Raw genomic sequence first — 22714 nt, 5'->3', positions numbered from 1 at the left:
CTGTTGCGCGTTACCCAGCCATCCCTGAAGCAATAACAACGGTAACCCCTGACCTTTCAACTCTGTGCCTGCAGAGCATCGCGAAGGTGAACACCTAACCACGTGACAGAGACCCAGAAAATACAATATAGAAAGAACAAGGAAAGGAACATTTTGGAAGTGTATATGAAAAGTTACAACAAAAAATAAACTTAAAAAACGAATCGAGCGTGCAAAAGAAAGCGCGCGTCGCACTGTCGTGACAATAGAAGTTTATCTTTGTGTGAAAGGAGAGGGGAGGGGGAGCGCGACTCGTTAACAAACTGAGCGTGCTGGAGGAAGATAGCGCGTTTTGTTTTGTCCTGATATAAGAGTATATTTGCGGGAGAGACAAAGAAAGTGAATCAGTCAATCAGCCAGGCTCTTCAGAAACAGTTTATAACTCGGTGCTTCAGCCAGCTGGTCCGGTTCCGTGTTTGTTTGAAGATGGACAAATCCCGGGTCAAGCAGAATTTTCACCAGGACAGCGAAGCCGGGCTAAACCTGCTTATCAACACGAAACTCCGGGCTTCTTACACATTCCTTTCGATGGTGAGATGATAGTAATAATAATAAAAATAATAATATTAAGTTTACTTTCATTTTTTTTTCTTCTTTTTTTAATACAACGTGACTGAACTGCTGTATAAAACTTCACAAAAACAACACAGGCGGTAGAGCATTCAGCTGTAAGTCCCCTCAACTAGGGGGACTGTCTGAATCGTGTTTGGTGTTGCTGTATAATATATAAAACTATGGCTATTGAAACTCAGGGGGACTGTCTGAATCATGTTTGGTGTTGCTGTATAATATATAAAACTATGGCTATTGAAACTCAGGGACTGTCTGAATCGTGTTTGGTGTTGCTGTATAATATATAAAACTATGGCTATTGAAACTCAGGGGGACTGTCTGAATCGTGTTTGGTGTTGCTGTATAATATATAAAACTATGGCTATTGAAACTCAGGGGGACTGTCTGAATCGTGTTTGGTGTTGCTGTATAATATATAAAACTATGGCTATTGAAACTCAGGGGGGCTGTCTGAATCGTGTTTGGTGTTGCTGTATAATATATAAAACTATGGCTATTGAAACTCGGGGACTGTCTGAATCGTGTTTGGTGTTGCTGTATAATATATAAAACTATGGCTATTGAAACTCAGGGACTGTCTGAATCGTGTTTGGTGTTGCTGTATAATATATAAAACTATGGCTATTGAAACTCAGGGGGACTGTCTGAATCGTGTTTGGTGTTGCTGTATAATATATAAAACTATGGCTATTGAAACTCAGGGGGACTGTCTGAATCGTGTTTGGTGTTGCTGTATAATATATAAAACTATGACTATTGAAACTCAGGGGGACTGTCTGAATCGTGTTTGGTGTTGCTGTATAATATATAAAACTATGGCTATTGAAACTCAGGGGGACTGTCTGAATCGTGTTTGGTGTTGCTGTATAATATATAAAACTATGGCTATTGAAACTCAGGGGGGCTGTCTGAATCGTGTTTGGTGTTGCTGTATAATATGTAAAACTATGGCTATTGAAACTCAGGGGGACTGTCTGAATCGTGTTTGGTGTTGCTGTATAATATATAAAACTATGGCTATTGAAACTCAGGGGGGCTGTCTGAATCATTAGTTTAGTTTACTTGACGTGTGCCTGTTTGAATTGAGTTTAAATACTATTTGGGCAGCAGTGTGGAGTAGTGGTTAGGGCTCTGGACTCTTGACCGGAGGGGCGTGGGTTCAATCCCAGGTGGGGGGACACTGCTGCTGTACCCTTGAGCAAGGTACTTTACCTAGATTGCTCCATTAAAAATTCAACTGTAGTGGGGAATTGTATGTAAAAATAATGTGATATCTTGTAACAATTGTAAGTCTTGGATAAGGGCGTCTGCTAAGAAATAAATATTATTATTATTATTATTATTATTATTATTATTATTATTATTATTATTATTTGCTTTACAATGCTTCCCTATGCTTTACCAGACCTCTCTGTGCTTTACAATGCTTCCCTATGCTTTACCAGACCTCTCTGTGCTTTACAATGCTTCCCTATGCTTTACCAGACCTCTCTGTGCTTTACAATGCTTCCCTATGCTTTACCAGACCTCTCTGTGCTTTACAATGCTTCCCTATGCTTTACCAGACCTCTCTGTGCTTTACAATGCTTCCCTATGCTTTACCAGACCTCTCCGTGCTTTACAATGCTTCCCTATGCTTTACCAGACCTCTCCGTGCTTTACAATGCTTCCCTATGCTTTACCAGACCTCTCTGTGCTTTACAATGCTTCCCTATGCTTTACCAGACCTCTCTGTGCTTTACAATGCTTCCCTATGCTTTACCAGACCTCTCTGTGCTTTACAATGCTTCCCTATGCTTTACCAGACCTCCCTATGCTTTACCAGACCTCTGTGTGCTTTACAATGCTTCCCTGGTTTTCTCATTGTTCTCCTCAGTCGTTCTTCTTCGACCAGGATGACGTTGCGTTGTCGAACTTCGCCAGATTTTTCCTGGAGCGTTCCCACGCCGAGCAGGAGCAGGCAGAAAGGCTGCTGGGATACCAGCTACAGCGAGGGGGTCGGGTCTTACTGCAAACCATCCAGGTGAGCTGTCAATCATGGTTGGCAAGAGCAACAGCGATGGGAATAAGACTCCCGTTTCAGAGCAGTGTGATCCATTCCTGGTTTTGCTATGAGTTTAATAATAAGAGACACCTGAGCTTGTTATCCTGTGTGTTTGGCAGTGAAGTTGCTGTGACTCTCTCTCTCTCTCTCTCTCTCTCTGTCTCTCTCCCTCTCAGAGCCCCTCTAAGGGGGAGTGGGAGGGGGGTCTGGATGCCATGGTCTTCGCTGTTAATTATCAGAAGGAGCTGAACCAGGCGGTGCTGGAGCTGCACAAGATCTCCGGACAAAACAACGACCCCCACGTGAGTCTGAGTGTCTGTCTGTGTGAGTCTGTGACTGTCTGTGTGAGTGTGTGTGAGTGTCTGTCTGTCTGTCTGTCTGTCTGTGTGAGTGTGTGTGTGTCTCTGCCTGTCTGTCTGTGTGTGAGTCTCTGTCTGTCTGTCTGTGTGTGAGTCTCTGTCTGTCTGTCTGTGTGTGAGTCTCTGTCTGTCTGTCTGTGTGTGAGTCTCTGTCTGTGTATCTGCGTGTCTGTCTGTCTGTCTGTCTGTGTCTGTCTGTCTGTGTGTGTGTCTGTCTGTCTGTGTGAGTCTGTGTCTGTCTGTGTGTGTGAGTCTGAGTCTGTCTGTCTGTCTCTGTGTGTGTGTCTCTGTGTGTGTCAGTCTGTCTGTGTGTGTGAGTCTCTGTCTGTGTGTGTGTCTCTGTGTGTGTGTGTGTGTGTGCATGAGTCTCTGTGTGTCTGTGTCTGTGTGTGTCTCTGTCTCTCTGTCTGTCTGTGTGTGTCTCTGTCTCTCTGTCTGTCTGTGTGTGTGTGTGTGTGTGTGTCCCCTCTCTCTCTCTCTCTCTCTCTCTCTCTCTCTCTCTCTCTCTCTCTCTCTCTCTCCACACTATTAATAAACCTGCCTGTGTAAAGAACTACACCTCCCATTGTCCTTCAGTTATTGCTGGTGCTGAGGCATGCTGGGAGCTGTAGTTTTGAATCTGATTCCACTTACAGATTGCTTGTTTCGGCACAGTCCTGATAATCTCAGTAATGCTCAGCATATTATTCCTATTTCTGAACCTGCCTGTATAAAGAACTACAGCTCCCATCGTCCTTCACTGCTCCTCCTAGTGCAGAGGCATGCTGGGAGTTGTATTTTTGTTTAGTTTTTGTCGCCACCTCTTTCTTCTGTGTCTCCAGCTCTGTGATTTTCTCGAGGGTCACTTCCTGTCTCGCAGCGTGGAGGAAATCAAGAGGCTGGGAGATCATGTGACCAGCCTGCGCAAGCTCACTTCCTGCGAGCAGCAGGGCATGATGGGAGAGTACCTGTTTGACAAGCACACTCTTAGCTAGACACTTCCAAACAAGAAGGCTGTTTTACAAAGGCTTGTAAAGTTAGTCGCATTCAATAAAGATACATTTAAAAAGAGAAATTCTCATATCGTGTTCATTAATTACTGCTGGTAATTGGTATTGGAATTATTGTTTATTTTAAAGCTCTCTATACTGAGCATCAAAAGAAACTTATCACTTATATTTGGATAAAATTCACTAGATGTGTTCGAAAAATGACAAACTCTGTTTTAGAGCAGGTGCAGTGACTTTTTATTGTGCTGATTAACAATTGACGAAGATGCTGCGGAATGATCTGTGGATCTCGGGCAGGTGTTGTGACTCTTGGTCTCCCAGTTTGCGGCTCTGTCATTGACAGAGTGTGTCTGGTTATACCATCTCGCCAGGTTCTCCCTTGGTAAAGGCACGGCCGCGTGGTGTGCAGGGGGAGTCACACAGTCAGGGGAGCGTGGGGGTCCCTGAGGGTCTCCCCTGGTAAAGGCACGGCCGCGTGGTGTGCAGGGGGGAGTCACACAGTCAGGGGAGCGCAGGGGTCCCCGAGGGTCTCCCTTGGTAAAGGCACGGCCGCGTGGTGTGCAGGGGGAGTCACACAGTCAGGGGAGCGTGGGGGTCCCTGAGGGTCTCCCCTGGTAAAGGCACGGCCGCGTGGTGTGCAGGGGGAGTCACACAGTCAGGGGAGCGCGGGGGTCCCCGAGGGTCTCCCCTGGTAAAGGCACGGCCGAGTGGTGCGCAGGGGGGGTCACACAGTCAGGGGTGCACAGGGGTCCCCCGAGGTAAAGGCACGGCCGCGTGGTGCGCAGAGGGGAGTCACACAGTCAGGGGAGCGCAGGTTCTTTGCTGGAGATTCCTCTGGCACTGGATTAGGGAGACAATCGCTGCTCTACAGTGGCCCCTACTGGCCAGCGGAATTCAAACACCTGCAGAGCTGGCCTTTGTCCTCCAGGGGGCGGTAGCTCACATCGGCTGTGGAGCTCCAGGGTGTGAAGAGGTGACTGGTTTGGGGATCGGAGCTGTGTGGGAGTTGCTGAGGTGTGGGAGCGGAATTGAACATTTTCAAAATGCCAGCCCCTTACCTTTTCATGAAGTTTGCTGCCAATCCAGAGAGTGACGCGGTCACTCAAACACTGTGTTTATTATTTCTGTGTCTCTGAGTCTGCGTTGCTTTGACTGTGAGTTCAGGAGCTGCTCTTCAGTTCTAGCTGTGCTGCCGTAGTTATTGTATTGTGAACCGGGACAGCCCTGGCTATAGGACTACAGCTCCCAGCATGCCTCTGCACCCGCGGCCATGGCGAGGGATGCTGGGAACTGTAGTTCTTTAACTCTAGCGCTCTGCTTGTGTTATTTAATTATGTGATATTTGTTGCTGAGTCTGCGTTGCTTTGACTGAGTTCAGGAGCTGCTCTTCAGTTTTAGCTACACTGCCGTAGTATAGATCAGACAAAGTGTATACCCGCTTTTAAATGAATTGGATATTTAAAACAAATAGATTTTAAAAATTAATTGCAATATTGAAACACTAGAGGGTGCTGACTGCAGTACATTTTCATGATAAGCAAGAGGCAAGATATTTCAAAGATGATCAGCACTCCTTTAAAAGGAGGGGCCAGTGATCCTGTTAATAAAGCTAATAAGAGGTGAGAGAATGGATTTTAAAGATGGTCAGCGCTCCTTTAAAGGGAGGGGCCAGTGATCCTGTTAATAAAGCTAATAAGAGGTGAGAGAATGGATTTTAAAGATGGTCAGCGCTCCTTTAAAGGGAGGGGCCGGTGATCCTGTTAATAAAGCTAATAAGAGGTGAGAGAATGGATTTTAAAGATGGTCAGCGCTCCTTTAAAGGGAGGGGCCGGTGATCCTGTTAATAAAGCTAATAAGAGGTGAGAGAATGGATTTTAAAGATGGTCAGCGCTCCTTTAAAGGGAGGGGCCGGTGATCCTGTTAATAAAGCTAATAAGAGGTGAGAGAATGGATTTTAAAGATGGTCAGCGCTCCTTTAAAGGGAGGGGCCGGTGATCCTGTTAATAAAGCTAATAAGAGGTGAGAGAATGGATTTTAAAGATGGTCAGCGCTCCTTTAAAGGGAGGGGGCAGTGATCCTGTTAATAAAGCTAATAAGAGGTGAGAGAATGGATTTTAAAGATGGTCAGCGCTCCTTTAAAGGGAGGGGGCAGTGATCCTGTTAATAAAGCTAATAAGAGGTGAGAGAATGGATTTTAAAGATGGTCAGCGCTCCTTTAAAGGGAGGGGGCAGTGATCCTGTTAATAAAGCTAATAAGAGGTGAGAGAATGGATTTTAAAGATGGTCAGCGCTCCTTTAAAATTGAAGTTATTAATTAACCAGATGTTTTTTTCCCCACAAAGTTCAAAGTCTGTATTGGTCTTACTGGCTTTTGTTTTCATTATCAGGGCAAATAAAACATTGACTTTGGACTTTTGACAACGTAATCACAGAGTCCTTCTCCATTATCCAACACATTAGATTCTTCCTTACAAGTGATCTGAATCTCCCCTGTCCTGGGCCTCCATTCGCTACACAGCTCTCAAACGCGCAGTTTGGAAAGACAACCATCCTCGACCAAAAACATGGATTTACATTTTCAAACGCATCTGCCCCGGGTTTTAAAATAAAAATGTGTGCTTTAACTATGTGCTTCTTTCCAAACTGCACATTTTGAGAGCTGTGTAGCGAATGGAGGAGAGATTCAGGGAGTTATTTTGTCAGCTGCAATTGCTTTGAGCAGCTTGAGTGATCTGCCTTGACAAAACAGAAGCAAGCTATTTTTTATCAGGTCACCGCGGCAACGCCCACAGCATCCCATCATATGACCATATGATCATAACAGAACTGAAAGCATAGGGAACTAAGTTTGGTGTTGATTGTGAAACTGCACGGAAGGTCGCTTATTTTCTTGAGATGTTATCAGAGTTTATTCAAAAAAAATCCTGGGAAATGATCAGTTTATTAAAGAGAAACAAAGCTGTGAAAATCACAACATTTCTCAGTTTTGCAGGGAAATATCAGGGTTAATACAGGGGTGGGAATCAGACTCCCGCTGCACAGCAGTGTGATCTACTCCTGGTTTCACTGTGAGTTTAATAATAAGACACACCTGAGCTTGTTAGCTGGACACACTGTGGGCTGATCAAGCTTGTAGCAGTAAAACCTGGACTGGATCACACTGCTGTGCAATAGGAGTCTGATTCCCATCCCTGTTGATCTCTGTATTGAAGCGCTCTCATAGAAAATCACAGGGCTGGGAATCAGACTCCCGTTGCACAGCAGCGTGATCCATTCCTGGTTTCACTCGGATCTTAATAAGGCAAATATTGGGTGAAACTCAGTCTGTGTGTCTGTGCATGTTTTGTTTTCTTTGCTTACATGCAAAATACATTGTATTGCATTGTAGATGAGGGTAGGGTTACATTCTGAGTGTATAGCAATCACTCAAGGCAGTGGGAGGTGAGTCCAGCCCAAAAACAAACAGGACACGGCACCCAAAACACAAGGTTTAAAGACCAGCTGGGCGTTCACCTTCAGCACTACGTTTCCAAACAATACAAAAACCGCAGCACAAACACTCACCCCTCAAACTCCTCCCCTTCCTTTTATACATGTGGCCACGCCCCAATTAGCACCAGTTACCTAACTGGGGAAGGGCCACACCTGCGATTGCTGGCGGGGGACAGATTTAACCCCATCCCTGCCAACCTGACATTCCCACACACACACGCTGCTGCCCTGCCACAGGATGTAATGCTTCGACTGTGAGCCTCAAACTCAAATCTGAATCAAAGATAAACCCCCACGTGAATCGCATCAGGTTTTATCAATCAATCAATCAATCTTTATTTTATATAGCGCTTTTCATAGTGGGCCACCATCACAAAGCGCTTTACAAGATGCAGTAACAACAAGAAAATCCATAATACTTTTAATACAGAGAAATGCATAATACATGAAACAGTAGCAGCAACACAGCAGCTACAAGCAGATATCAGGCTTAAAGAGCATGGAAGGCAAGAGAGAACAGGTGGGTCTTTAGAGTTGATTTGAAGCGAGCGACGGTGGGAGCATCACGCACCAAAGCTGGGAGAGAGCTCCAGAGAGGCGGAGCCATGAAGCTAAACGAGCGTTCTCTCCGAGTGTGGGGCACGTTTGCTTGGGGATAACAAGCAGGCCAGAGTCGGAGGACCTCAGCTTGCTGGCAGGGACATAGCGGGTCAGCAAGTTGAGGAGGTACTTGGGACCTGTGTGATGAAGGGCCTTGTAGGTGAGCAGGAGAGTTTTGAAAATAATCCTGAACTTTACAGGTAGCCAGTGCAGTTGGGCAAGACGAGGGGTGATGTGATCACGTTTTTTACATCTGGTAAGAATCCTGACAGCGGCATTCTGAACCAGCTGCAGTTGGTTTATGGCGCGTGCCGGGAGACCACCATATATAGAGTTGCAGTAGTCGAATCGAGAGGAGACGAAAGCATGACAGAGAATCTCCGCATCCGGGAGGGAAAGGTAGGGACGGACTTTGGAGATGTTTCGAAGAAGGTAGAAGGAAGATTTGACCACGGAGGAGATGTGGGCATCATTATGTTAGAGGTCAGGTTGCCCGAATCTATCTATAAGGAAGCTAACAGCAAAACTTCTGTCTCATCCGCATTCAATTGCAAGAAAACTTGAAACATCCAACTGGTCAGGCTGAGTTAGCACTGGCGTCACCGGCTTTCACAGAAATACAAAGTTGTGTGTCTTCAGCATGACAGTGAAAATGTACACTGTGTTTACGAATGCTCTCGCCCAGTGGAAAAAAAATAATATGGGACCGCGAATAGAGCCCTGCGGGACGCCACAAGCAATAGCTAGCGCCATCTACTGCACAGCTAGTGTATTGCCGCCAATCCCAAGTGTCAGACCACTAGGTGGCGCTGGCTCTTCTATAAAGACACATGTCTATGGCAGGTAGCTGAATTGACGTGTTTACATGATGTGTAGTCCATCCCTGCAATGGTAGCACAAGTATAGGGCAGCTGCAATGGGATGCCATTGGTAGATTGGGACCACAGTGTGCTAACTATACCCTCAATGATCTCACTATGTAACACATAGATATTTTGATATTTTGAAATTTACCTATTTCCAATGAGAAAACGGGCGAATTTGTGTCTTTTCATTCACATAAAGTCAGAAAAAAACAACTTATGAATCCAAATTAACATGTATTTATACTAAAGTAATACAAAAATGACTACAAAAGATTTAGAAGTGAGTAGTTTTTCGAGATTTACGATTATACTGTAAATCACTTTCACGAATCAGCCCCCAAATGTAGTCTCCCGTCATGTTCTCATTATACTGTCCTTGGTAGCGGCGTTCAAAGTCCAGTATATCCTGGTGGAAGCGCTCGCCTTGCTCCTCCGAGTACGCTCCCATGTTCTCCTTGAATTTATCAAGATGAGCATCAAGGATATGGACTTTGAGGTACATCCTACAGCCCATTGTGCCATAGTTCTTCACCAGAGTCTCAACCAGCTCCACATAGTTTTCGGCCTTGTGATTGCCCAGGAAGCCCCGAACCACTGCGACAAAGCTGTTCCAAGCCGCTTTCTCCTTACTAGTGAGCTTCTTGGGGAATTCATTGCACTCCAGGATCTTCTTTATCTGTGGTCCGACGAAGACACCGGCTTTGACCTTTGCCTCAGACAGCTTAGGGAAGAAGTCTTGAAGGTACTTGAAGGCTGCCGACTCCTTATCAGAGCTCTGACAAATTGTTTCATAAGGCCCAATTTGATGTGCAGTGGTGGCATCAGCACCTTCCGGGGGTCCACCAGTGGCTCCCACTTGACGTTGTTCCTCCCCACAGAGAACTCGGTCCGATGTGGCCAGTCCCGCCTGTGGTAGTGCGCCTTGGTGTCCCTGCTGTCCCAAAGGCAAAGATAGCAGGGAAACTTGGTAAAACCGCCTTGGAGACCCATCAGGAATGCCACCATTTTGAAGTCTCCTATGACCTTGATGCCATCTCAGAAAAATGCAGATATGTATCCACTTAGGCAGCTGGAACTAAACTGAACTGGTGGGCTTAAGGCCCCTGTATTTATACTACTATTTATATTACTGGAAAGTTCTAGAAAGTTCTAGAAGTTACTCCAAGTTTGCTCAGCACTGAATCTATCTGGAATGTTCTGGAAAATAGGTAAATTTCAAAATATCACTGTCCTGGTCACAAAAGCAAAGTTTGTGGGGAATAATAGACATTTTCTATACTTTTGAGGCATAAGCAATTAGGAAATAACACTTACTACCCAGGAACAAAAAAAAAAAAAAAAAATTGTTACACGGTGTCTTCAATGGCAATGCAGACAGGCAGACAGACAGACAGTGGCACTCCAATGGCAAAATATTATTATGAATTCACTCAGGCAGCTAGCACTGCAGACTCCTGAACTCCGAGTCCTTGACCGGGAGGATCTGCACGTCTCGTGGTCTATACTTCCTCTTTCTCACAGTTTCTAGTTTCCTGTCAGCACATTTCCATCCTCGTGATCACAGCTTCAGTAATCTGAGCAGAACAGATCTGCACAGTGACGAAGCACAAATACTGAATCTCAGCTGTGTCAGCAAACCCAGTCCTGCCACAGAGTGATAAAACGTCTCGAGGTCAATTTGCCAAAGCAACCATAAAACCTAAATTATGAAAATAAAATGCCAATCATTTATATCAATAGTTGTCTTTTTAAATGTGCTGCTTTCGGCATTATCTGTATGCTTACAAATCCATTCTCTCACCTCTTATTAGCTTTATTATCAGGATCACTGGCCCCTCCCTTTAAAGGAGCGCTGACCATCTTTAAAATCCATTCTCTCACCTCTTATTAGCTTTATTATCAGGATCACTGGCCCCTCCCTTTAAAGGAGCGCTGACCATCTTTAAAATCCATTCTCTCGCCTCTTATTAGCTTTATTAACAGGATCACTGACCCCTCCCTTTAAAGGAGCGCTGACCATCTTTAAAATCCATTCTCTCACCTCTTATTAGCTTTATTATCAGGATCACTGGCCCCTCCCTTTAAAGGAGCGCTGACCATCTTTAAAATCCATTTTCTCGCCTCTTATTAGCTTTATTAACAGGATCACCGACCCCTCCCTTTAAAGGAGCGCTGACCATCTTTAAAATCCATTCTCTCACCTCTTATTAGCTTTATTAACAGGATCACTGACCCCTCCTTTTAAAGGAGCGCTGACCATCTTTAAAATCCATTCTCTCGCCTCTTATTAGCTTTATCACTGGCTAATAAGAGGTTGGCAAATGTGTTTTAAAATATTAGGGATTACACCTTTAAATATCTGGTGACGTGGGTTGCATTGGAAACAGTTGCTAAGGAACCAGACATTAAAAACCTGTTTGCTATCTTCCTAACTGGGGATGTAACTGGATAGACTATGTGTGTGTTTCATTTGCTGACATATTAAGTTCCATTTGAAATGTGCTGAGTCAGGGTGAGGTGATGACATTGCATTGTTTTCAGGTATCACTAACATTCCCTGTGCAGTTCTCAAAGGTGCTGTTTTTGAAAGAAACCAGCAGTTTACCTGATTATAGCGAAACACAATCGAGGACATTTAGAGGATGTTAGGGAGTGTGTGAAGATTGATCCAAATTCAAGGCAGTTATCTTGTTCACCATATAGTAAAACAGACAGACGGACAATAACTTAACCTGAGTTGTCCAGTGTACTGCCAGAATATGCCTCCCTGCCAGAATTTGCTGTCGGTAGTAATTTGTGGCAGATATAATCGCCGAAATGTGCAACCTTGCCAGAAATTGCACCCTTGTATATTTTATAGGAAAGGAAGGTAGTAAATTATTCACGCTGCAGTGTCAGAAAATACCACCCCTGCATATTCTGTAGGAAACATTAGGTATTAAATTGTGGCAAGTTGTATTTTGAGGTCAGAAAATGCCACTTGTATATTATTATTATTATTATTATTATTATTATTATTATTATTTATTTCTTAGCAGACGCCCTTATCCAGGGCGACTTACAATCGTAAGCAAATACATTTCAAGTGTTTACAATACAAGTAATACAATAAGAGCAAGAAATACAATAACTTTTGTTCAAGCAAAGTACAAGTGTGACAAACCACAATTCAATAATACAGCAGATAATAGCGATAGTGACATCAGGATACGATTAAATAGTGATAGTTACATCAGGATATGATTAAATACAAAGTACTACAGGTTAAAAACTTGGCAGATTACAGTATTCTGAAGTACAGGATTAAATGCAGTAAAATAGGGGGCAGACCACACACGTTTATAAAAAAAACTTATTTTTCAAACTTAATTTAGCGATCTGAGCTGCTTAGTTTGAGTGTAGTTTTTTTTAGGAATGTTTTTAATGCTTTGTTTTGAAATTATAACCCGTCAAAAACGTTAAGCTCCGCTATGACATTTCACTCGAATTTGAAACATACTGTACTGCCCAAATAAAATAAAAAACAGTACTAAATCTAGTATTAAATCAATATACTAAACGCCCTCCATAAAATAAACACTGATCCATTCTAACATGTTTTTAATGTTTAGTTTTTATAGTTTAAAAACACAAAACAAATACCTTAAAGTTGCTCTAGAAAAACCGGGACTTTTTTTTTTTCAATCCATTGAAGCCGTTAAAATAAGTATATAATAACGCACTGGTCATTTAAAAAATGGTGTATTTTTAATGAGTTGTAAAAATGGCTGTGTTAATCAAAACACAAACAGGGACTAACTTAAAAAGCTAATTTCTGTATAAAGTTATACTGAATATTAAACGGAATATGGATTATTAAACACAATCAATATGATTACAAATTATACAACTTGCTGCTACAGTTTTGTACTATATATATATATATATATATATATATATATATATATATATATATATATATATATATATATATATATATATATATATATATATATATATAATGCAAAATAGCAAAAACGAGATGATTGACAGTTTTATTGTTTCTGCCTGGGACAAAAAACAAAGGCTGAAAACTGTGACGATTCAAGCTTTACTGGCTCCTCTGGCAGCCCCAGTCTAACAATAGGCCACCTCGTCTGTGTGCGCCATTAGTGCATACGCAGCGTCCCAACTTTAATGGAAACAAATATATATTTTAACAACACATTTTCTAAATTATATATAGCAGTGTGGAGTAGTGGTCAGGGCTCTGGACTCTTGACCGGAGGGTTGTGGGTTCAATCCCAGGTGGGGGGGACACTGCTGCTGTACCCTTGAGCAAGGTACTTTACCTAGATTGCTCCAGTAAAAACCCAACTGTATAAATGGGGAATTGTATGTAAAAATAATGTGATATCTTGTAACAATTGTAAGTCGCCCTGGGTAAGGGCGTCTGCTAAGAAATAAATAATAGTTATATATATATATATATATATATATATATATATATATATAACGCAACAAAACAGCACACACACACACACACAAAAGAAGCGGTCAATTTATTAAGAGTCTGGATTAAACCGGCTCGAAGCTCTACAATCTTGTTTGAGTCAGGGAGCGTTTTTGCTTTGTCATGCTTCGTCGTGTTTTTTTTTTTTGTTTTTTTTTTTTAAAGGCTTGCTTTCCGCTGAGTCACGGTGTCATTGCGTCTCTTCAGCGCCCCTCAGAAACAATGACAAGGTGAAAATGTTTCCGAAAACAACAACCAGCATTGAGGTGCATATTGTTATGCATACAAAACGATGCTCTTCCACCAAAACGACCCCCCCCCCCCTCCGTACAGCCTAAACAAAGCCGTTTTCAATGCATTATTACTATTATGACATTATTACATGATTTTAATTGAAGTGTCTTAAACGTGTCAAACTAATGTGTACTATATATATATATATATATATATATATATATATATATATTTATATGTGTGTGTGTGACTGACTGACAGAAAAATGGTTAAAAGCTGTACTAATTCGAGACAAGTGCGTATAATTATATAAATTATATATGTTAAATAAAAACTGGGTTTTGAGTCGAGTGAGATAAGCCTTTAAAATTGCATTTTTAACAAGTATTTAATTGGGAGGCGCGGGGGGGGGGGGGGGGGGGGGGGGGGGGGGGGGTTGAATTAATTTCTTGAATCCGCCATTTCAGTTCCTGTTGACAGTTCACTTGAGCCAAAGATAGAACACCGTTGCCTGGCAACCCCAGAGAGCCAACCCGCACCCTTCTCAGAGTCCTCCCTCCTCCCTCGTCTGCGATTGGACCGAGCGCCTCACAAGCAGCCGTGTGACTGGCTAGCCGCGCCCTCGGGACACGCCCACCGATCCAGGCTATAAATACCAGAGCGCAGACACCAGCCATTTCAGAGAGCTGGAGATTTTAGGTGGCTTGCTTCAACAGTGTTTGAACGGAACCTTAAGTCTACGCTTCCCCGTCTTCGACACTACAGCAAATTTGAATTTTGTTTTGTTCACGTCTTGTCTGACTTCAAACTACGACCCGACCACCTACAATGGAGTCCCAGATTCGCCAGAACTACCACCGTGACTGCGAGGCAGCCGTCAATCGCATGGTGAACATGGAGCTGTTTGCGTCCTACACGTACCAGTCCATGGTAAGTTCGTAATAACATTTGAAACGTCTAGCTGTGTCGTGTTGTCTGTCTGTTCAGCTTTGTTAAACTGCGTTTGAACCATGTAGCTTAAAAAAGACAGACACTTTCTGCAACGTTGATGGAGACAATAAAACAAATTAAATAAATAAATCCGTGAACAAACGTCACCGACGAGCGTGACGTAGCTTGAAATCCGAAGCTGGCTTTGTTGTATTTTAATATATATATAATTTATATTTTAGTTCAGAGCCAGCTGCCCTAACGTTTCGATATGTTGTACATATCTTTCTCAAGGGAGCGTGTGTTTTGAATCAAAACATTGGAGGTATTTAGTGTGTGTGTATATATATTATATAAAACCACAAATGTGTGATTGTGTGCGTTTTTAATCGATTTGTGAGAATAATCCGTTTTTTAACGATGCTGTTAAGTTATTTTGCTAGCGAGACCCGAATCGTTTTAGAAGTGATCGAGCCGTTTAGCAATTCTGGGTTAGTTCGATACATTTCTGTGTTCTGCGAGGGTGGGGGAAACGATTTTTCAATTTGAATTTCGGTGGGGGGGTACTACGCAGTGAAATGCGTGTTATCGACAACAGGACGGACATTGTACTCTCCTTGAAATAAACACAACCACACTGACAGGTCCGTGGTAAGGTGTAAAAGTACATCCTATTAACATAACGTGACCAGCTGACATTAAAGTATTTGAAAACAAAACACTTTAAAACTGGCAAAACTTCTAATGTCGTCACTAATCTTAAATACGTCACCGTTTTAAGTTTTAGCGACGTTTGTCATTTTAACCCGCAGTGGTAGGTATTTTAAGGCGAGTACTTTTGCCATTTACGTAACCATTTTTCCGCCAAAGTGAAAATATCGTTAAGAATATGTATATAATGCATTTGTATACAAGGATGTATTGAAGCTGAAATATACGCCATTCGTAGCAATATAATGTTTCAATATAATTGTAGTAAACCCGCCAGTTTCACAAGTCTCATGTAACTCGGACTTGCATTTCCGAGGTTGAATGCCTAGACCTAATCACTAAATACATGGAGGCTGTGTGATCCAGTGGTTAAAGAAAAGGGCTTGTAACCAGGAGATCCCCGGTTCAAATCCCACCTCAGCCACTGACTCACTGTGTGACCCTGAGCAAGTCACTTCACATCCTTGTGCTCTGTCTTTCGGGTGAGACGTAGTTGTAAGTGACTCTGCAGCTGATGCATAGTTCACACACCCTAGTCTCTGTAAGTCACCTTGGATAAAGGCGTCTGATAAATAAACTTAAATCTCCATGGCTACCAAGTTGATATGCCATATTGGAGGTAAAAAAAATATTTATATACATTATCCAGAAGAAACTAAATTAATTTACTAAGGAAGCATCTGTCACCCTAGTTCTGAACAAGACCTCCAGTTGAAGCATTTGTAATTGATGTATTTGTTTCTCTTGCTGTTATTATTAAATGCATAGAACTATTAGAGTAAACTGTACAGAAATGAAACCCTGGATGTGTAAACTGACTTTTTTCTCTCCGCAGGCTCACTATTTCTCCCGCGATGATGTCGCTCTGAAGGGCTTCTCCAAGTTCTTCAAGGAGCAGAGCGAGGAGGAGCGGGAGCACGCGGACAAGCTCCTGTCCTTCCAGAACAAGAGAGGAGGCCGCATCTTCCTGCAGGACATCAAGGTGAGAGCAGAGTCACAGACCAACCCAGAGCCATGAACAAGACTGAGTCGGAGCTCAAACCCCGCCCCCGGCTGTGAGGCTGGCTGTGGGACCCCGCCCCCGGCTGTGAGGCTGGCTGTGGGACCCCCTAGCCTCAGTCAAACTGAAAACCAGTAGTCCTGTTTTAATTGACAGACTACTGGCTTTGGGGTTCTGATTTTGAGTGAAGTTCTGGAAGATGATCTCATTAGAACTGTTGTCTTTTAGCTTGGTTTCTTGTAGCTTTGTGTAAAAGTGGTGGTAGAGAATTGAAGAGACACTGTGAATTTGTTTTAGTATTCCAGTTTTTTTACTATCGGCTTGATTAGCCCCAGTGTGTATCGCTAACAACCTGAGATGTCTTATTAAACTCTCAGTGAAACCAGGAATGGATCACACCGCTGTGCAGCGGGAGTCTCATTCCCATTGCTGCTGTGTGAGCCTCCATCGCGGACTCGGACCACAGTGCCTCTGTTGCGATGCTTGTCTGACTGTCTTGTGTCTTATTTTCTTCAGAAACCTGAGAAGGACGAGTGGGGCTCTGGGCTGGAGGCTCTGCAGTCGGCTCTGGTGCTGGAGAGGAACGTGAACCAGGCTCTGCTGGACCTGCACAAGATCGCCTCCGAGAAAACCGACCCACACGTACGTACACCCTGTGGTACACTGCCCCCTTCAGTTAGAAAGCAGACCAGCACTGTCCCCTTGCAATATAACCATTCCTACGTTGCCTCTGTCTGCATTGCCATTGAAGATCATTGAGGGTATAGTTGGCACACTGTGGTCCCATTCTCCCAATGGCATCCCATTGCAGCTGCCCTATACTTGTGCTACCATTGCCCCTCAGTGTAATACAGAACCATTATTGCATTGCCACTGTCTGTCTGCATTGCCATTGAAGATCATTTAGGATCTAGTTAGCACACTGGTCTACCGATGGCATCCCATTGCAGTGATAATGTTAATAAAGCTATTAAGAGGAAAGAGTGGCTTTTTAAAGCCTTTTTGTAACTCATGTTTATTAATATTCCAGATGTGTGATTTCCTGGAGACTCATTACCTCAACGAGCAGGTCGAAGCCATCAAGAAACTGGGAGACCACATCACCAACCTCAAGAAGATGGGAGCACCCAGCAACGGCATGGCCGAGTACCTGTTCGACAAGCACACCTTGGAGGGCAGCAGCTAAATCCAGCCTGGGGATCCACCCACAACAGCAGGCCGCGACAACAGGCTGCAAGCCAAATAATTCAAATTTTGTTGGTGTTTTACATTTCAAAATCTGTCTTGTGAACCTGCTGTTTTTACAAGTGCCAAGATAATTTATCATGAGTTTAAATAAGAACAAAGTGGAGCAAAATAAAACTTAAGCATTAACAGAGTTGTGTGGTGTGTTTTTTAAATCAATGCTTTTGTAAACTAGATGGCTTATTCAACTCAATAAAAGCCAATGAGAGGCAAGAGATTGTACAGACCATTAGGAGTGCCAGTGATCCTGTTTAATAAAGCTAATAAGAGGTGAGAGAATGGATTTTAAAGATGGTCAGCGCTCCTTTAAAGGGAGGGGCCAGTGATCCTGTTAATAAAGCTAATAAGAGGTGAGAGAATGGATTTTAAAGATGGTCAGCGCTCCTTTAAAGGGAGGGGCCAGTGATCCTGTTAATAAAGCTAATAAGAGGTGAGAGAATGGATTTTAAAGGGGAATGTAAGTTATTAATTTATCGGTTGAGCTTGGAGGTTTTTCCACATAGTATAAAATCTTCCCCCCCAACACTATCAGAAAATAAAAAGCTTGATTTTTGGAATGGACAAACATCTGATTTCAAGCTGGGTTACGTTTTCAGTGTTTAATAGCAAATTGAAATATATTTTAAAACGTTTGTCTGCAGAATGCCTGGGTTAAAGAAATCTGTTTGCACGAGCCGTGCTTTCAGATAGTGTTTCATTTCCTAGAGCGTTTTACTGTGAAGTCCTACATTATCCTAACCCGTTAGACTTCATTAAAAGTACAGAAACCAGCACCGCGTAGAGACATCGCAAAGTAACTCGTATATATTCTGTACGAAATCTGAGACAGCCGCCTATAATATTGATTATAAACCCGATATTCTTACAACCCCAGAATCTGATATTTGATTTAACTCAAATGATATTAATATTGTAGGGTGCACGGGGGTAGGTGATGTAATCACACACGAAGACATAAGCCCGATATACGCTCCTTGCAAAAGGACCCGATTCTTTTGTACAGCGGTATCGGCGCTAAAGTTCCCGGGTTCGAGCCCGCCCTCTGCCTGTGTGATGCGCCTGCCTGCGTTAACCGAGATCGCTATAATATATTGGGTTTAACTCAAATTCCAAACTGCCCTCTGTGTTTGTAACAACATAAGAAAGTTCACAAAACAGAGGCCATTCAGCCCATCTTGCTCGTTTGGTTGTTAGTAGCTTATTGATCCCAGAATCTCATCAAGCAGCTTCTTGAAGGATCCCAGGGTGTCAGCTTCAACAACATTACTGGGGAGTTGGTTCCAGACCCTCACAATTCTCTGTGTAAAAAAGCGCCTCCTATTTTCTGTTCTGAATGCCCCTTTATCTAATCTCCATTTGTGACCCCTGGTCCTTGTTTCTTTTTTCAGGTCAAAGTCGTCCCCTGGGTCGACATTGTCTATACCTTTTAGGATTTTGAATGCTTGAATCAGATCACCGTGTAGTCTTCTTTGTTCAAGACTGAATAGATTCAATTATTTTAGCCTGTCTACCTGAGTTCTCTACCCACAAATTGCAGACATTCTTTGAAGATATCACATCTTTAAAAGGCTGCAAGACTTCATTGGATTTAAAAAAAAATAAAAAAAATGCAGATTTGTATTGTAACTGACTGGACAATAACGGTTAGCTGTCTCTCTGATCTGTTCCCAACCTGTTAAAAATAGACAGTGCCATCTTGTGGAGAATGAAGGTAAAGTCGAACTGAATTGAGCAGCAAAAACAGACACACAGGAGAAAGGTAGCCATACATATTTGCGAGCCTTTTAATATGAGTATGAAAAAAAAATACTTTTCCACTAACAATACTTACTTCGTATATCGCAACAGGTCGCCAATATTTTTTGGAGCAAAATAGGTTTTATGGATGTGATTCGCCAAGTATTTTGCAAATATAAAACTACCAATTCAATCAAATTCTAACCATTGTAGGAAATTCTCAGCAGAGGCTGCCATACCAGTAGTAGGTGCAGCAGTGTGGAGTAGTGGTTAGGGGCTCTGGACTCTTGACCGGAGGGTCGTGGGTTCAATCCCAGGTGGGCGACACTGGTGCTGTACCCTTGAGCAAGGAACTTTACCTAGATTGCTCCAGTAAAAACCCAACTGTATAAATGGGTAATTGTATGTAAATAATAGTGTGTATAATGTGATGGTCTTACCTATTTGATTTCATTAAACTGAATTCCATATTTTTCACCTTGCATAAAGGACAGCTGGAATCGAATCCACCGGGTTTGTAATATATTTCATAGAGATGTTGAGCAGCTCAGCACTAAGATTAAGTCTGTGAACTCTTTGAATTGAGAGACACTCTGCTGGTCTCCCTCCATTAGTCAAAGACTAAACTTAATCATTGAATTGCTTCCGCTGTATTTCCTTAAAGACCCGGCAATGAAGGTGTTAAACACTTCACTTTGGCAGCATTGAAAACATCTGATTTGTTTGGGCTAGTTTACTGATGCATAGAGATTTGAATGGTTCCCTAGCAGCCAGGTTGAAGCAGGGCTAGCAGCAGAGCTATGCAAAGTGTGCTGGGCAGAGGTGAAAGTAACTATGTTTCATGTTGAATGATTAATTTTGAACTTTAAATACTAACAGTTACAACAACACTTAATTGAAAAAAAAAAAACTATTTGATTTAGATTTGACTATTTTTGTAAGTTTTGTCCAGCTGTTCGGCTTGGATTTTGGTTTTCTGACCACATTTCTATGAGAGCTTTAGTTTCTCGCACTGTCCGTGTAATATGGGTTTCCAGATGCGCAGAGTGAAAACCTGACACCTTTTTAATCAAGTCACTAGCGCCAGAGCCACTGGTCCTTTTGGTCTCCTTGACCGTTTAAATAATAATGCTGGTGCGGGGGCTCGCGAGTGGCGCATCCGGTAAAGGCGCTCCACGTGGAGTGCAGGATGCCTCCTATAGTCAGGACGTCGTCGGTTCGAGTCCAGGCTAGTCCACAGCTGACCGTGGAGGGGAAGTCTTTTTGCATGATATAAGTTAGTACATCGGTTACAGATAATGGATGGATGGATAAGTTAGTACACAACTGTGTTAAGGTTTAGGGGGGTTAGAGTTAGGATTAGTTAGGGTTAGGTTTATATGGTGTAAAAACATTACCACATGAAGTCCATTGTAACTATGTATAATAACACTAATGATGTGTAAGCACACAGGTATTTACTAAGTAACCTGATTGCCCTGATTTATCACACTTGTCATGTCAAAATAAATGCCTCCACCCCTCCACCTCTCCATCATATTTTTCCACCATTAAGGAAATAGTATGTGAATATTTCTCCTATGCAATATATTGGGTCTGTAACTCTTTTTTGCTTCTGCAACTTGGCGGTGGATTTCTCATTTTGTCTTGCTCGTCGTGAATTGTTTTTTTCTTTTTAGAGACATTGATTGTCTGTTTCCAGTTTAAGTGCACCCCCCAGCCCCCCCCCCCCCCCCCCCCCAAAAAAAAATAAAAATAAAATGAACTTAGCATTTGTTTTGTGTTTTTTTTTTTTTTTACTACAAACCTTATGGCTCTACAGCTTCGTGTGGAGGAGGACGCTAAATCAGACGATTTAAACTAATCTCGGGATAGAAATAAAACGTGGCTACTGTACGGTGTGCAAAGAAGATCTAACAATATTTAAACTCCCGCAGACAATTACATTTATCAACTTTTTCCAACAGTGTTTGTGAATCATGTTGGAAAATTTCATGTTATCAGGTATATATTTCTTACTACTGATAATAATGGAATGAATAACTATTATTTTATTTATAAATATTTATTTTGAGAAAATAATCGAGAGTAGTGTCCATTATTGCTTTTAAATTCCTTGAGAATAAACGTGTATGATGTCATCGTAATCACTCAGGTGAAACAATGTCTTGTAATTTGCTCAAACATCAATATTTTTCAACAAAGCTTTCAGGAAGTATTGTAACGTCGGTCGGGTCATATAATAACATGTTTTTATCCATGTATATCTAAGCAGAACACGCAATAAAAAATACTTTACATTTAAAAAAAAAATAAAAAATCTAAATATTGTGTTGGGGGAAAAAAGGCGAAAAGTTTGTATGGCTTCTGAAGTATAATGTTCCCCATAGTGTTCTGGAAAAAAGGACACCATTTCCAAGATGCTACTGTAAAAAATTGTAGTGAATTTTTATAGGAAGAGAGTCAAATACAGCCAGAAAATGCCTGGTCCTGGGGGAGCATCCCACTGAAAAATGCTTAATCCTGAAAGGGTTCGATAAGCATGTAACACTTCTGCACAGCTGCAAAACACTCATTAGAAAGTGAACAGTCTACCTCCTTTTCACATTAGCGAAACGCCCGTCAGATCGCAATTGATTGCACATGTAGTAAAATCTGATAAAAAAGTACTACTTTCTGACATTACACGGGTCATATTTTGGTACCTGTACCACTTTCTAACACTACACCGGCACTACAGTAGTAGTACAGTATTTAATGTTAGATTTCGAAATATCACATTTGTCATCATTTTTTTTTTTTTTTACGTTTTTAAGTATATGTAAAACTACAAAGCGGAATGTAATTCAATATCTTAAGGTAACATTATTCAGCAGGTTTCATTCGACTTTATGAAGCAACATTATTTAATTCTGAAGGGTGACGGAAAACGTTTGGCCGTAGCTGTACTTAAACAAACGAGAGGAGAATCTGTGTTAATCAAAACTAAATAAAGAAAGTTACCGGTCAAGGCAGGCGTGGATCTGCCGAATAATAATATTGAGCTGAACGCCCGTGTTTACCTTCTCCGACTGCAGCTCGCGCTCAGCACCAGCTCGCGCTCGGCTCTTCAGACTCAGAGCTCGAGAGCGCCAACGGCGGGTTTTTTCCTGAGGTAAAGAAAATAATCTCTGATCTGACTGAGGTAAAGAAAGCCATTTCTGATCTGATTGAGGTAAAGAAAGACATCTCTGATCTGACTGAGGTAAAGAAAGACATCTCTCATCTGACTGAGGTAAGTCATTTATTTTTTTTCGCTTTAAAAAAAAAATATATTTAATAATTAAGCGATAGTGCCCGTCGATGACGAGCCGAAGCGAGGGCGCAAACGAAAGTCAAGGTCAACTAGTATCACACGGTAGAG

General features: G+C 42.3%; 2 protein-coding genes across 2 annotated transcripts; both read left to right on the top strand.

Annotated features, from left to right (window-relative positions):
• The first annotated feature begins 43 nt into the window (after positions 1–43).
• LOC117962354 (ferritin heavy chain-like) lies at positions 44–4069 on the top strand. Its single transcript, XM_034915864.2, has 4 exons — positions 44–570; positions 2489–2635; positions 2833–2958; positions 3837–4069. The coding sequence occupies exons 1-4, from the start codon at positions 466–468 to the stop codon at positions 3987–3989; spliced, it is 531 nt and encodes a 176-aa protein (XP_034771755.2). The 5' UTR covers positions 44–465; the 3' UTR covers positions 3990–4069.
• Positions 4070–14355: 10286 nt separating this feature from the next.
• On the top strand, positions 14356–17703 carry LOC117407586 (ferritin, middle subunit-like). The gene is made up of 4 exons (XM_034012717.3): positions 14356–14618; positions 16165–16311; positions 16846–16971; positions 17360–17703. The coding sequence occupies exons 1-4, from the start codon at positions 14517–14519 to the stop codon at positions 17513–17515; spliced, it is 531 nt and encodes a 176-aa protein (XP_033868608.3). The 5' UTR covers positions 14356–14516; the 3' UTR covers positions 17516–17703.
• Positions 17704–22714: the final 5011 nt, after the last annotated feature.

The sequence above is a fragment of the Acipenser ruthenus genome, chromosome 58 (genome assembly GCF_902713425.1).
Source record: "Acipenser ruthenus chromosome 58, fAciRut3.2 maternal haplotype, whole genome shotgun sequence".
NCBI lineage: Eukaryota > Metazoa > Chordata > Actinopteri > Acipenseriformes > Acipenseridae > Acipenser > Acipenser ruthenus.
This window is presented reverse-complemented; position numbering and strand designations above follow the sequence as displayed.

Excerpts from the sequence above, each read along its gene's own strand:
- LOC117962354 (XM_034915864.2), top strand. The coding sequence starts at position 466 with ATGGACAAATCCCGGGTCAAGCAGAATTTTCACCAGGACAGCGAAGCC. Across the intron at positions 571-2,488 it reads CTTACACATTCCTTTCGATG|TCGTTCTTCTTCGACCAGGA; the intron begins GTGAGATGATAG and ends TGTTCTCCTCAG. Across the intron at positions 2,959-3,836 it reads GACAAAACAACGACCCCCAC|CTCTGTGATTTTCTCGAGGG; the intron begins GTGAGTCTGAGT and ends CTGTGTCTCCAG.
- LOC117407586 (XM_034012717.3), top strand. The coding sequence starts at position 14,517 with ATGGAGTCCCAGATTCGCCAGAACTACCACCGTGACTGCGAGGCAGCC. Across the intron at positions 16,312-16,845 it reads TCTTCCTGCAGGACATCAAG|AAACCTGAGAAGGACGAGTG; the intron begins GTGAGAGCAGAG and ends TATTTTCTTCAG. Across the intron at positions 16,972-17,359 it reads CCGAGAAAACCGACCCACAC|ATGTGTGATTTCCTGGAGAC; the intron begins GTACGTACACCC and ends TTAATATTCCAG.